This window comes from Equus quagga, chromosome 2, assembly GCF_021613505.1.
Source record: "Equus quagga isolate Etosha38 chromosome 2, UCLA_HA_Equagga_1.0, whole genome shotgun sequence".
Classification (NCBI taxonomy): domain Eukaryota; kingdom Metazoa; phylum Chordata; class Mammalia; order Perissodactyla; family Equidae; genus Equus; species Equus quagga.
Window position 1 is genome coordinate 105,633,482 of NC_060268.1, and position 15,808 is coordinate 105,649,289.

The 15,808-nt window shown below is 42.3% G+C and overlaps 1 protein-coding gene across 1 annotated transcript in view; it reads left to right on the forward strand.

Moving 5' to 3' along the window:
• CAPN9 (calpain 9) overlaps positions 1–3,431 on the forward strand; it is a 45,350-nt gene extending 41,919 nt beyond the window's left edge. The window contains exons 19-20 of the mRNA XM_046654993.1: positions 358–416; positions 3,405–3,431. Of these exons, the coding sequence (XP_046510949.1) occupies positions 358–416; positions 3,405–3,431 (86 nt within the window). The remainder of the gene's footprint in view (positions 1–357; positions 417–3,404) is intronic.
• The last annotated feature ends 12,377 nt before the right edge of the window (positions 3,432–15,808 follow it).

The window sequence follows — 15,808 nt, forward strand, 5'->3', positions numbered from 1 at the left end:
GGGGAGAACGTCCATGGATTGCAAGGGATCTGTAGCCCCTAAAAGTCAAGATAGGGGAGATGTTGTGGCTCCAGGAGCTGGCTGGCTGACTGGTATATTGTAGATGATTGCACAAGCCACCCAGTGCTAAAGCCACTGGGTTCTGCCATCACAGAGATTCTAGAGGCTTCCACCAGGTAAGAGCAATTCCCACTCAGTGGGCCTGAGTCTGGCCTGCCATTCTAGAAGATCCTTGCTACCACCAGATGGAGCAGCTCCTCCACAGGCTCCGGGGAAGGCCCCTCGGTCGTGGGAAGATAACTGAACCTGTAGAAGGACTCTCCCTACATGATGCTTTCCTCCTGTCTCTCCTATTAGGGGTGTTCCAGGCCCTCAGCACCAAGAACAAGGAGTTCATTCATCTCAACATAAACGAGGTAGGACCAAGTCACACCTTCCGCTCAGGGACCCCGCCAGAGCTAGGCAGAGCCCACGCTCCGTAAACGTTTGCTGAATCATGATTGCGTGTGGAGGTTAACATTTAGCCAGGGGATAATAACAACAATAAGATTGCTAATATTTTTGAAGTACTATTCATTTAGCAGTCAATGTAATCATTACTATAGTCCTGTGGGCTGAGGATTAATAGTATCCTCATTTTGCAGATGTGGAAACTGAGGCACAGAGAGATTAATCACCTGGAAGAGAGTGAGCAAGCAAACGCTGCCTCCTTATTCTTCTCTTCCTTCTGCCACGTGGGCCCCTCAGCCTGCCTGCCTTCTAGCTTCCAATTTATTCATTCCCCTTGCTCATGTTGTCCTGTGGGTCTCATGATTCTTGAGGGGTATGTGTGTGTGCATGTATGTACACCTCAAAAACCCTGAGAAATACACCACTTTCACCAGTTACAGGGGCTGATTCCAGCAAAAATGATGGAGGAGAGAGCATGGGTCAGAGTTTCAGAGGCTCGAAAGAGGCATCCCAGGTGAGGATGGCCCTCTCCCCACTCCTCATTGTGGTCAGGCAGCAGCCGCATAGGCATCACATAGGGGAGCTTGTTAGAAATGCAGAGCGCCATACAGTGATGGTAGCCAACGATCCTGTGTTCTAAACTTCAAAGTTGCTAAGAGACTAGATCTTAATTCTTCTCATCCCAAAAAGAAGTGATAATTATTTGACATGAGGGAGGTGTTAACTAAGGCTGCAGTGGTAATCACATTGCAACATATAAATGGATCAAATCAACACTTAACTTACACCTTAAACTTACACAACACATCAGTTATAACTCAATTAAATAAATGAATAAAATAAAAAGTAAAAGAAAGAACAAAGAAATGCAGAGTCAGGCGCCATCCCAGACCTGCTGAATCAGATCTCGTTTTATCAGGATCCCCAGCGGTTCCTAAATACATTAAAGTTTGAGAACACTGCTTAGACATTCTGCCTGAAGGCAAAGGGGAAAACTCTGGGTGCTTTCCTTCAGTGGTTCCCATGATCTTTATTTCCCGTGTTTTTATTTCTCTCCCTGTGCCTTTCTGTCCAGCTCTGCTTTCCCTCCGACCTAGGGAGGTACAGCCAGGCAGCCTGTGTCTCCTTCCCCATCTCTGAGTCCTTTCTCTGCCCACCCATTTCCATGCTCACACCACACACAGCGTCTGTTTTCCAAAGTCAGTGGCAACTTTGGATTTGGGTACCATTTTATTGCCTTTTCCAAGATTAAGAAGGATGACAGCGTGTATTAGATAGCAGATGGGATGACTCCTCTCCTTGTGCTCTGAGTCTAGTCAATCAACTGCTCTGTGCCTCAGTTTACCATTGGCAGAAAGAGCTCTAGGCCTTAATCTTACACCAAAAGTTTGGATTATAATAATATCATGTAATTTGGCAATTTATGTTGACTTTTCACTAATTTTCTCATATGTGTATCTCAGATCCCTGGATACATTATAATTTCATTGAGAACAGACACTGGACATTTTTCTTTTCTAGTATTCTCTCTCACCTTATCATCTACAACACATTCAATAAATATAATTCCTCTGATTTATAACTGTATAAAATACCCCAGGATTCCAAAGAAAGATATTTGTACTCAAATTAGTCCCTTGTGAAAATAAGAGGGACCCCTAGACCCACCTTTATTTCTCATTTACTTCAAGGTGTTGCCACTAATAAGCGTGAAGAAAGTGTGAGAGTTGACACCTGTCCGTAGTGCAAGGGAGGTTTGGTATTCAGTAGCCTCTTAGTCGGTCAAAGGCCCAAAAATACTAGAATCATGGAGGAAGCATTCCGCTGCTTCAGGTTCAAGGTGTCACTTTCAACCCAAGTGTCCGCAGGTGTGGGGGCTGGAATGAGCTCCTTATCCTGTCCCCTCTCACTTCAACAGACCCAAGTCACTTGCTGTAAGCTCTTGCCCCATCCCATAGTTATCACTCTCCAAGACAACAGGAAAAGTCTTCTGAGTCCTCTCCTTCTCCCTCTCCCTTTAACCCTGCCATCCTCAACTCTGGCTGCACATTAGCATCACCTGGGGAGATTTTAACCACCCCCCCCCTCACCCCCGCCATTGGCCTGGACATGCCCAAGACCAACTAACCCCAACTCTCTATGGGTGGGACCCAAGCATTGTTATTTTTTAAATTCCCCTGGTGAGTCCAGTGTGCGGCCAAGTTCAAGGGCTACTGTTTGAACGCCCCCTCCCCTCCATCTAGGAAACAATCAGAGCCTTCCTCTACCTGAGTTGGCCTCACCTGCAGTGACTCTGCCAATAGAGCCTGTGTGTCTTCCTCCAGCCAGCCTCTCATAACCCTGGCCTGGGCACAGGCTGTGGCCAAGAAGGAGGGCACAGGGGAGAGAAAAATCTGTCCCACATAATCTTGTTCCCCCAAGTCACCATGTTGTGGTAAGAAAGCTGGTGAGGAGGAAGAGGCAGGACAGACTCAGGATAGAGATGAGGAGGAACTTCATGCTACTTCCCCACCAGTTCATTTGTAAAGAGCCCCAGACACAGAGCCTGCTTCCCTTTCCTGAAGCCCCTCTGTGATGGAGGATCACCTCTTTCCTCAAGGTGGGGGGACCCCTCACCAAAGAGGAAAAGGGCCTTTACGCTGCCCTGCCCACGGTGCCTCAGGGAGGCTGTCTGCTTCAACAGGGAGAAAGCACATTTCTCTCTCTCTCTCTCACACAATCTGCCCTTGACCTGAGCTCACTCAGAAGGTGCTCAGAACCTCTGGAAAACATAAAGTGCTGCAAATTAATTAACTTTTTAAAAAGGTTTCATGTTGAGGCAGAAGTCTATGTCTGTAGGCAAAACAATCAGATGGCGGATCTCCTGTGACATCAACAAACTTGGGACATTCCTGAGGCTGCTAGGGAAATGGAGAGATGACAGGCCCTAGCTGTTTCTTTCTTTTTATTTTCAGTTCATCATCTTGACAATGAACATTTGAGACTTCTCTGGTGGGGATGCAGCCTGTCCAGCTGACCCTTGACTTTTGGACCATGAACTGCAGAACGTCTCCTGGTGTAGAGCTGTCATATCCAGGGCTCTCTCCATTTCCGTCATCCAACCCTCTACCTGCTACACATGCTCCTGATCTTGGAAGAATGGAATGGACTCAGCCATGCTCTCTGACTTTATGCTACCTCTTTATGAAATTTCTGCCCTAAGATGGCTAATGCCTTACATCCAGTATCAGGCATCTCAAGCCATTTCTCCCTCTACTTTCCCTACCTCATCCCATTACTAATTATTCAAAGTGCTAGTGCACAGAACCCTGGCTTCACTGTAGCTTCAATCATTGTACTCGAACATCCCATACAGAACAACGTTTTTATAAATGTGTGGCTGGAGATGAGAAGGGAAAGGTGTGAGGTCATAATCAAGCATTTTCTGCATTGTAAGTGTGTTTCCTTAATGAGACAAATGTAGAGAATTCTGGACGTTCACTGGTAAGACTGGAACAATGTGAAAATCTCTACCTCCTCCTCCAAGAGCTGGTAACTGAGTCTGTCTCTGTTCAGTCCAATAGTCTTTGTGCCAGGAAAGCCAAATGCAATATTATTTCTTCTCAGGGAGTCCAGATGCTAGTCAGACTTGATCTCGTTCATTTCCACCATGGTGGGGAATTATAGAGTGAAGAAGCCTTGCTGTAGCTCCCTTGACACTAGACAGGAAAAACCCACTGAACTGGAATCATGAGAAATAACATGATAAGATATTGGCTTAGGCCAGCTGCAGTGGACTAATGGTTAAATTTGGTGTGTTCCACTTTGGCAGCCCAGGTTCAAGCTCCCAGGCATGAACCTACACCACTCGTCTATCAGTAGCCATGCTGTGGTAGTGGCTCACATACAAAATAGAGGGAGATTGGCAACAGATGTTAGCTCAGGGCAAATCTTCCTCAGGGGAAAAAAAAGATATTGGCTAAATAAGCGCTAGGTCTCATTTTCTTATTAATATACTTGTGACAGATGAGGTGGGATGGAGGTGTCTGCAGAGTGGGAAGGGAAGAGAATGGTTGGGATGAAGATCAAATTAAAAGTGGAGCTTCATCAAAACTGTATCCCCTGACTCATGGCTAAAGATGCCAGAGCAATATTGTCTCCTCCCTCAGGTCCCTACCCTTCCCAAGCTCACCCACCACTGAATGCATGAATGAATGAAGGATAGGGCTTTGTATAATAATGATGTTTTCTAATTTCTGTATTTGATTTTTGACATCTTGGGGCCTTGCTGACCTTGAAGGGACTGCCCCTCCCAGGGCTGATCAATTCCTAGAGATAGCAAACAACTTGCCTGCAAGCATGCCTTTCATATGCACACCAACCAATCCAGAGCCTGCCCCCCCCCCCCCCCCCCCCCCCCCCGCCACACACACACAACTCCCTTATTAGTCTCTCATACTCTGGGCCACTATCCCCTTGCTGTCATCACCCCAGGGCAGGTACCTGACAAACAAGGATAGCCCTTATGCCCCAGCACCCTGAAATTATTCAAACTAGCCAAACCTCAGCCTGCTTAACCTGCTTCACCCATTCCTTCCCACAATAAAGACTCCTGCCCATGGTTCCCCCTCTCCCTCTGCCTTCTGACAAATCCCAGGGCTTCCCCATGTGGCCCTTCATGGCATGGTGGCCCCCTACCCTTGGGATCTGTGAGTATAAGTTATCTTTTCACTGGCAACTGTCTCCTTCTCTGTTGACCTCAACACACTTGAATAACAATAATACCTGCATTTTAAAACACATTACCTCTCAGGAGCAGGGCTTAGGACCAAGGCTTTCTGGCAGAGCACACCAGTACAAGCATATGTCTTCTGTTCTGCTTGTTCTGTGCCCGCTCTCCTTGGTTCATGCTGCTGCCATATTGTTTGTTAGATGTTGTGAGAACTAACCCTGCTCACAGGCAGACTTGGCAGGAGGGCCTCACCATAGGAGCCCTTTCTCCTAGTGTCGTTTCTGCAGAGTACTTTTAGGCCTTTATGTCCATGAGCACACAGCTGCCTCTCCACTGATTTTTCCAGGACTTGAAAGGAGTAGGATGAACTGAGCATTCTCTTTCCTTTTCCAATTATGTGTCCCTGGAAAACTTGTTAACCTCTCCAAGACTTCGTTTCCTTAACTCTAACAGAGGGATGTAATACCTGCCTCACAGAGATTTTGCAATGAATAAATGAAATTGTGCACAGAAAGTACCAAGCACAGTATCTGACACAGAGCGGGTGCTCAGTGCAGCTAAAGTGCATTCCCTTCTCTCATCTCCCAAAGAACCAGTGGTTTCTGAAATGCCCAAAAATGTTAGCTACTATCAAATGCTTTGGGATTGCCTCTCTTCAGCATTGCAAGAATCTGTGTACTACAGAACTATCAATCTTGAACTCTCAATGAGACTCTGTGGATTGTTTTATGATCAGGAGCACAGAACCAAAAAAGAAAATGTGTGTGTATACACATCCATATAGGTTTTTGTATGTGTATGTGTGTGTAGCTTTTATTTGTTTCTGAATCACATGGTCTGATAAGCTATGTGCTACTGACAAGCATATTGCTCTGTACCAAAAATCATATGAAACACAAGAGCTATATACCTAGACACATCAGAATCAAACTGTTGAAAGGAAAAGAAAAAAATCTGAAAAGCAGCAAGGAAAAATGATTCATCCTTTACAGGGAACACCAATACAATTAGCAGCTGACTTCTTATCAGAAGGAATGAATGTCAGAAGGCAGTGGAATGACATTTGAAGTGACAAAGAAAAGACTTTCAATCAAGAATTCTATATCCAGCAAAATGGCAAAAGCTCATTACTAGCAGACCTGCCATAGAGGATATTTCAGGGTGAAAGGAAATGACACTTGATAACTTGAATTTGCAGGAAGAAATGAAGAGCCCTGGAAATGGTATCTGTGAGGAAACATAAATGACAGGGTAAATATGTTTTTTCTCCCTTCTCCTAATTTTGTAAAAAGACATAAGATTATATAAAGCAATAATTTGAACACAATATTGTTGGGTTTGTAACATATAGAGAGCTATAACAATAGCACAAAGGAGAGGGGAGGACATGAAGATGTATAAGAGAAATGGTGTATTTTATTGGAATTAAGTCAATATAAACCTGAAGTAGGTGGTGTAAGTTAATTTGCATATGGTAATCTGCAGAGCAACCAATAAGAAAATAACAAAAATATAGTAAAGCAACCGAGGAGTCAAAACAGTATGCTAAGAATGTTGTTTAGCACAAAAGCAGTGACAAAGGAACAGATTTTAAAAATGAGACATAGAAAACAAAATAGAACTAAATACGCTATATTAATAATCATATTAAGGATAAATGGACTGAACAATATAATCCAAAGGCAGTGATTGTCACCCTAAACAAGATTTAACAGATACTGTACATTTCACACAAAAGACACAGATGGGTTGGAAGTAAAATGATGAAAAGGGTATACCATGCAAATGGTAGCAATAAGATGGCCAGAGTGGCTATATTAATATCAGGCAAAATAGATTTTAAAATAAAAAATATTTTTGTTACTAGAGACAAGGAGGGACATTTCATGATGATAAAGGGTAAAAACATTAGGCAGATATAACAATTATAAATGTAATAGCACCTAACAACAGGGCCTCAAAATTTATGAAGCAAAAATGGATAGATCTGAAAGAAGAAATAGACAATTTAGCAATTATAGTTAGAGAGTTCAATACCTCACTTTCAGCAACTGATGAAACAATTAGACAGGAAATCAGCAAAGATATAGAAGACTTGAACAATACTTATCAACCAACTTGACTGACAGACATTTACAGAACACTCTATCCAAAAATAACAAATACACATTCTTTTCAAATGCATGTGGAACATTCTCTACATTAGACCATTTAACAGGGCATAATACAAATTTCAATGTATTTAAAAGGATTTAAATCAGAGTATGTTCTCCAGCCACAAATAAATTAAATTAGAAATCAGAAACAGAAAGAAATTTGGAAACTCTTCAATGTTTAGAAATTAAACAATACATTTCTAAATAACCTGGAGTCAAAGAAAAAAATCACAATGAAATTAGAAATATTTTAAACTGAATTAGACAAGAATACAAAATATCAAAATTAATGAGATGGAGCTAAACTAGGATTTAGAAAAGCAGAAAGTTCTCAAATCAATAATTTAAGCTTTTGTCTTAAGAAACATGAGAGATAGAGAGAAAGAGGCAAGTAAACCCAAAGAAGGCAATAGGAAAGAAAGAAAGATCAGAATAGAAATCAATGACTTAGAAAACTGAAGACTAGAACAAATCAGGGAAACGAAAAATTGGTTATTAGAAAAGATCAACAATATTGATAACTTTTAGCTTAACTGACCAAGAAACAAGAGAGAAGACCCAAAGTAACAAAATCAGGAATGTAAGAGGGGGCAACACTGCTGACCTGACAGAAATCAAAAGGATTGTAAGTGAGTATTATGAACAACTTTATGCCAACAAATTAGACAACTTAAGTGCAATGGAAAAATTCATAAAAAGAAAGAAATTCCCAAAACTGACTTAAGAGGAAACTGAAGGTCCAGAATAGACCTGTAAGAAGGAAATAAATTAAAATAATAGTTAAAAAAAACTTCCTGTGAAGAAAAACCCAGACCCATATAACTTCACTGGTGAATTCTGTCTAACATTTAAAGATGAAATAGTAACTATTATTATACCAGTATTATTGGTATTATGAGAGAAGAGACTTCCTGACTCATTCTATAAGGCTGATGCTACCCTAAGAAAGCCAGACAAAGACATCAAAGAAAACTACAGACCAATGTCCTTATTGCAATAGATGCAAATATTCTTAACAAAATATTGGCAAACCAAATCCAACAGCGCATAAAAAAGTTTATAAACCATGACCAAATAAGGTTTTTCTTAGAACTTCAAAATTGGTTTAGCATTCAAAAATCAATCCATGTAATACACCATACTAACAGAATAAGGGATGAAAACCTCATGATCATTTCAGTAGATGCAGAAAAAATGTCCAAACAATCCGACACCATTCATGATTAAAACTCTTAAAAAACTAAGAGTAGAAGGGACTTTCTCAACATTGTAAACAGCATCTATAAAAAACAACTATCATACTTAATGGAAAAAGACTGAATCCTTTCCTCCAAAGATTAGTAATAAGACAAAGATATCAGACACTTCTATTCAACATTACGTTGGAGATTCTGTAAGAGGGGCAAGAAAAAGCAATTAAATACAGATGGGAAAATAAGTAAACCTGTTCACAGGTTCACAAATGACATGAATCTATATGCAGAAAATCTTGAGAATTCTACATAAAGAACATAGTAGGAAAACTTACACTGCTCGATTTCAAAACTTACTATAAAGCTACGGTAATCGAGAGAGTATGATTTTGGCTTAAGGACAAACATACAGATAAGTTGAACAGAATAAAAAGTCTAGAAATAGACACATTTATAGTCAATTGATTTTTTACAAAGGTGCCAAGTCAATTCAATGGAGGAAAAGATAGTCTTTTCAACAAATGATGCTGGAACAATTGGATATCAATGTAGTCATATGAAAAGACAAAAACAAAACAAAACTTAGACTGTTATCTCACACTATATACAAAAATCAACTCAATGGATCACGCCTAATCTAAGGGCTAGAACTATCAATCTTCTAGGACAAAACATAGGAGTAAGTCTTTGCGACCTGGGATTAGGCAAAGATTTCTTAGATATGATACCAAAAGCTCAATTCATAAAAGAAAACTTTGGTAAATTAGACTTCATTGAAATTAAAATATTTGCTTTTCAAAAGGCACCATTGTAAAAAGGAAAAGAAAAGCCGCAAACTGGAAGGAAATACTTGCAAATCATGTCTGATAAATGACCTGTATCCAGAATATACAAACAACTTCTACAACTCAATAAGAAAACAAACAACCCAGTTTTGTAAAGGGGCAAAGATGTCAATAGACATTTCTCCAAAGAAAATATACAAATGGCTAATAAGCACATGAAAAGATGCTCAACATCATTAGTCATTAGAGAAATACAACTACCCAATAAAGTCACATGAGATACCACACAGACCTACTATAATGGTTACTATATAGAAAGACTGACAATACCAAGTGTTGGTGAAGACATGCAGAAACTGGAACCGTCATCCACTGGGGATGGGAATGTAAAATGGCACTGCCACTTTGAAAAACAGTTTGATAGTTTCTTTAAAAATTAAACATACACTTACCACATCAATTAGCAACTCCACTCCTAGATATCTGCCAAGAAAAATGAAAATAAATGACGTATACACAAAGACTTGTATGTGACTATTTATAGCAGCATTATTTATGGCAGCGAAAAAATTAAAACAATCCGTGACTGGGCAATGGATAAACAAAATTCTTTATGATGGAATTATTGTAAATATTGCTGATATATGCTTATTCCATTTTCTGTTTACATAAAATTCCTAGAAAAGGCAAATCCATAGAGACACCAAGCAGATCAATGGTTGCCTGGGGCTGGAAGTGGGAATAGGGATGAACTGCAAACAGCAGAAGGGAACTTTTTGGGGGGTGACGGAAATGTTCTAAAGGTGGATTGTGGTGATGGTTGCACGACTCGATAAATTCACTAAAAAGTATTTGTATACTTAAAATGGGTGTGTGGTGGTATTTAAATTATACATCAGTAAAGCTGTTAACAAAAAGTACATGATCTATGAGATAAGAGACGGAGAGAGAGATATGGGAGAGAAAATAAGTAAATAAATAAACTTGAATTAATCAATGTCTACCTTAGTGACTTTTCTGTTAAATCAGTCAAAATGAGAATCCATGTTTGTGGGTTTTTTCTCAGTTTCAAGAAAAATTACTGTCTTCATTCATCTTTTCTGGGACAAGAGTTCTTATTTAGGAGAGTAGCCATCAATTCGACAAAACACAATTTGAGCTGAGCTTGAGCACATCTAAGTAGGCTAATCTGTCTGCCTGCTAATTTTCGATTTTTTAGTAATAGAAACAGCTTGGTTGGGTGAAATACCTATGTATCTAGACAAGTCACGGCTCCTCCCCGGACTGCAGGGGTGATAGTCAAAATATTTAACAACCACATGGACATTTGGTGGGACCATTGTGTTTAATATTCAGACAATCTTACAAGGTTGCTTTTCTCATCCCCACTAGACACATTTTAAAGCAACCCAAACTGAGGCTCACAAGGGCTCATGAGGTGGCCAAGAACAGATGTGAATGCAACGTCATGTGCTTCCTGTTTCAGCAGAAGTTGCATGAAGATGTTCCCGCCTTGGCTGGAGGAAATGGAGTCCTTCCCAATCTGGGCATTCTGTGATGCTGTAAAATCACCCCAAAACTATTCTTATAATAGTATAAGTGACTAACGACACTTGGAAAAAAATCTCCCCTCCTATTTACATTTTGAAGGAAGAAGAAAGCTTTAAGCTTAAGGAATGACGTTCCTCAGTGGGATTTCAGGTCCAGACAAGAGGGTAGATATTACTCTGCAGCATGAACTTTCTCCCCCTGCGAGCAGGTGCCTGTTCACCTGGGCCAGCTTGGCACGCCAAAGGGTGGCCGTTGAGTCTCTGTGTATCTTAACTTTCCTGTGGCCTAACTTTCCTGGACGCACACTGTACAATGGATCTTAAATTGAAATCTGTATGTGTGACAGCAGTATTTGACACATTGTAACACTGTAAGTCCTCAATAAAGGACATATAAGGGGAAAAAAAATCGCTAAACCAAGACTTCCACGGGCCCTGAGACAGAAAGAGGACAGCCCGCGGGCCACCGCAGAGTGGTCACTCCTCCATCTGCTGCCCATCCCCTCAGGCCACAGAGATAACCCATCTGCCCAGTATCTCTCCCCACAGGGCTGTCCCCAGACCTGACGTCAATAGCAGCCCTGTGGTCACATCTAAAGAACCTGCCCTTGACCCAGGGAGTGGAAATCTTTCCCCACAGATCCTTAGACCGAATCCCTCAGGCTCTGCTGGGAGGGAACCACGGGCCACAGGCACTTTTTTCTGAAATGCAGAGCTTGCCCCCGGCTCCTCTCCGCTCCGTCCTATGCAGAGCCACACCGTGCACTGAGGGGCCAGGCCCTCAGAAAGCACCAGAGCATGTGACCCGGTTGGCAGGAGTGCCGAGATCATTGGTGCCAGCTCAATTCAGTGCACTGATCGTTTGCGATAACAAAGCACCATTCTACTGAGAGCCAAGACCACCCGCCAAGTACCAGTGTAAAGGCTGTGTTGGCCCTGCAGCTGCGAATCAGTAGTAGGCTGATTCTTGCTACTGATGCAGGCCTGGGGCATTTCCCAGCCCACAGTGCCTTTCTGAACGGGGGGTGGGAGGGGGTGGGGAGAAGAGAGAGAGGGGAGGAGGAAGGGGGAGAGGGAGGGGAAGATGGGGAGAGAAGAAGAGAGAAGGAGGGAGAGGAAGAGAGAGTGAGAGATACAGAGGGAGAAGGAGACAGAGACTCTCCTTGATACCTGAATGGCCCTCTGGATGAAAGAACAGAGCTCAGAGATGCTCCTGAGGAGGAAGTTTTCCTGTTCATTACCAGTAGAACTCCACTGGGAAGAAAAGTCGCTCTCTTTCCAAGGAAAGGGAACAAGCATAGTTAGGCAGCTGAACCTCATGGATGAAATGCACGATCACATAACAGAAATGGCATTGGCTTTAGAGTCTGGAGACCTGTGTGCTAGCTAGTCTGGAATTTACTTTCAGCTAGCTGTGTGACCTTAACCATATCACTTAACCTCTCTGGGCTGCCTTGCACTGTGCCATTATATGATTCCTTGTCTAACTCTGAGACCTTGAAGGCAAGTCAAGTGTGTCTCAGTCCCGGTCCAATGGGGTAGATGGAGAGACTGGTACGAGGTAGCAGAGGAGAGGCTGGCAAGCCTGAGAACTCATTTACCTGATCCCTGACAGAGTTTGGGATTCTGAGAAGAACGAGAGTGTCCCAAGGATTCTCTCTGGGCCACACCAGGACCTGGCTTCTGGGAAATACTCTGTACTCCGCCTTCCTTTCAGCATCTCCACGTGCTGAGCTCCTCCGTCTTCTAAACTCACCAGAACTCAGCTTACCCATATGGTTTCAGCTTTCTCTCTTGTCCCTCACGGTTGACCTTCTAGGTTCTAAAAAGGCATTCATCCAGCTGGACGGTGGCCTCACAGTCACTTCTTAACACACTGCCGGAACTGGCTTCCTCCCCTCAGCATTGTGCTGACACCTCTGCTGGGACGGCGCCAGCTCCAAAGGACGCCTGTCCGTTCTCGTCCTGTGTGAGGGCTCTGCGGCACTGGGTGCTCCTGGCCATGTCCTCCTTCGTGAACCGACTCCTCCCCCTGGGCAGTGCAGGACTCTGGCTTCCCCCTGCCTGCCTGGCCACTCTTGACAGTCTCGTTTACATGCTCTTTTCCCTTTGTTCAGACTTAAATATTGGTGTCCTTTGGGATTCAGCCCTCAGCCCCTTTTCATTCCATTCTATACGCTCCTGTGTTTTGTGTACTCATGGCTTCAACCGCCATTTCTATGCCACTTCCTCCCAAACCTGTGGCTCCCTCCTGGCCTCTCCTGGGCCCCAGGACAACACGTCGTGGAGGAGAATCGTATCTTCACTTGCCTCTGCATAGCTCTATGAGGCCTCTCACAGGCGCCTCCATTTTGCCTTCTACAAATATTGAATACTCACTCAGCCAGCACTGTGACAGGTGCTCCACAGCCTTCCTGCCTAAAATATGGTCATGCCTCACTGCTCCCAGGAAATACCCAGGGCTCAATACAGCCCTGCTTACCTCTCAGCGAGTTCTTGGCTGAGTCTCACTTGTCCTTCAGGACGCAGCCCAGAGTGGGGTTGGCTCTCCTCCCATTTGGAACTACGCCCTGGCCTTGCTGATCCACAGCCCTGCCTCCACTATGCTCTCACTCCCCCTGTAGACCTGGAGTGACTTGATCATGGGGACAGGGTCAAGTCATACCCATCTCTGTGTGTCCTAAGTGCCCAGCGCAGCTTCTGGCCCACGGGAAGGGATCAGTTAATGTTTGTGGAACACAAGCATGGAAGGAGGGAAATTGCGCCCAGAATATGTACTCCTCCGCCCCTTTGATCCGTTGGAATAGGCTTAGCTGCTGCGGGTCTGTGAAGGGCTGCTCACCGAACATCTGTTTGCTAACATGCAACCCGGCCCTACTGCTGCTCACAAAGCACCCGGGGTGTTCCGCTCCACAGACGGTATTGGGCCTTCCAGATACGAGAAATTTCGAGCATACAAGTCTTCACTGAAGCAAGGAGCACATTGTAAAACCTTTAATAGAAAATGGGTGCAGGTCTCTTTTTCTAAACAGAAGGATCATATGCACTTCACAGAAAAAGTCTGCTGTATTCAATAATTACAGTTTTTAAAAGATAAGTCTATCCAAGCAGCATCCAGTTGGTTGAAAGTCCCTGGAAAAGTCATGAAATGTGGGGTTGAGATCCCCATAGAAATCTACATCATGTTTACTTTGATCTATTATTACATTTTGTAGAAATACATAAAATTCAGTTCATTTGTGGCAAAACTGGTATTTTTTTTGCTGGTAATTGATGACTGTGCCTACAGAAACAAAACTTTCCTTAGTTGTGATCACAGAGAGATGTATGACCGTGGATGCATCATATCACGGGATGTCCAGACAATAATAATCCATGGAACCCTTGCAGAGCTGTTCCGAGGGCTATTGTAAGACCTGACACTTTTAAAACCAATCCTGATGTTTTTTAAACCACTTTATGTTTTTGTTATCTTATTATATTTATTATAGAGAGTATAAGTGATAAAAAAAAAGAAAGAATGAGATTGGAAAAATCATCCCAAATGTCATCATCCAGATAAAAATAATTTTTTACTTTGTTTTATTGTAGTAAAATACATGTAACATAAAATTTACCATTTTGGCTATTTTCTAGTGTACAGTGCAGTGGCATTGAGTATATTCTCAATGTGCCATAACCACGATCCATTTCCAGAACTCTTTCATCATCTCATCAGAAATTCTATACTTATTAAACAATATTTCCCCATCTCCCTCTACTGCCAGCCCCTCTACTCTACGTTCCGTCTTTGCACCTGCCTATTCTAGATATTTCAAATAAGTGGAATAATACAACTTTTGTCCTCTTGTGTCTGGTCTATTTCACGCAGCATCATGTTTTCAAGGTTCGCCCAAGATGTAACATGTGTCACAATTTTATCCCTTTTTGTGGCTCAATATTCCATTGCATGTATACACCACATTTTGTTTATCCATTCATCTGTTTATAGAGATTTAGATTGTCTCAATCTTTTGGCTATTGTAAATAATGCTGCTATGGACACAGATATACAAATATATGATTGAGCCTCTGCTTTCAATTCTTTTGGGTATATACCCAGGAGTGGAATTGTTGGATCATATGGTTTATTCTATGCTTAATTTTTTGAGGCATCTCCATAGTGTTTTCCACTGCAGCTGCACCATTTAACATTTACATTCCCACTGGCAATGCATGGGGATTCCAATTTCTCCACATCCTCACCACCACTTGTAATTTTTCTTCTTAAATTTTTTTTATTGAGATCATAATGGTTTACATCATTGTGAAATTTCAGTTGTACATTAATTCTTGTCTGTCACCACATAAGTGCTCCCCTTCACCCCCTGTGCCCACCCCCTACCCCCTTCCTCTGGTAACCACTGAACTGTTTTCTTTGTCTGTGTGTTTGTTTATATTCCACATATGAGTGAAATCATCTGGTGTTTTTCTTTTGAGTCTGGCTTATTTTGCTTAGCATAATTCCCTCCAGGTCCATCCATGTTGTTGCAAATGGGATGATTTTGTCTTTTTTATGGCTGAGTAGTATTCCATCATATATATACATATACTACAGCTTCTTTATCCCATCATTGGTCGATGGGCACTTGGATTGTTTCCGTGTCTTGGCTATTGTGAATAGTGCTGTAATGAACATAGGGGTACATATATTACTTTGGATTGTTGATTTCAAGTTGTTTGAGTAGATACCCAGTAGTGGGATAGCTGGGTCATACGATATTTCTATTTTTAGTTTTTTTGAGGAATCTCTATACTGTTTTCCACAGTGGCTGCACCAGTTTGCATTCCCACCAGCAGTGTATGAGGGTCCCCTTTTCTCCACACCCTCTCCAACATTTGTTATTTTTACTCTTAGTGATTATAGCCATTTTCACAGGTGTAAGGTGGTATCTTAGTGTAGTTTTGATTTTCATTTCCCTGA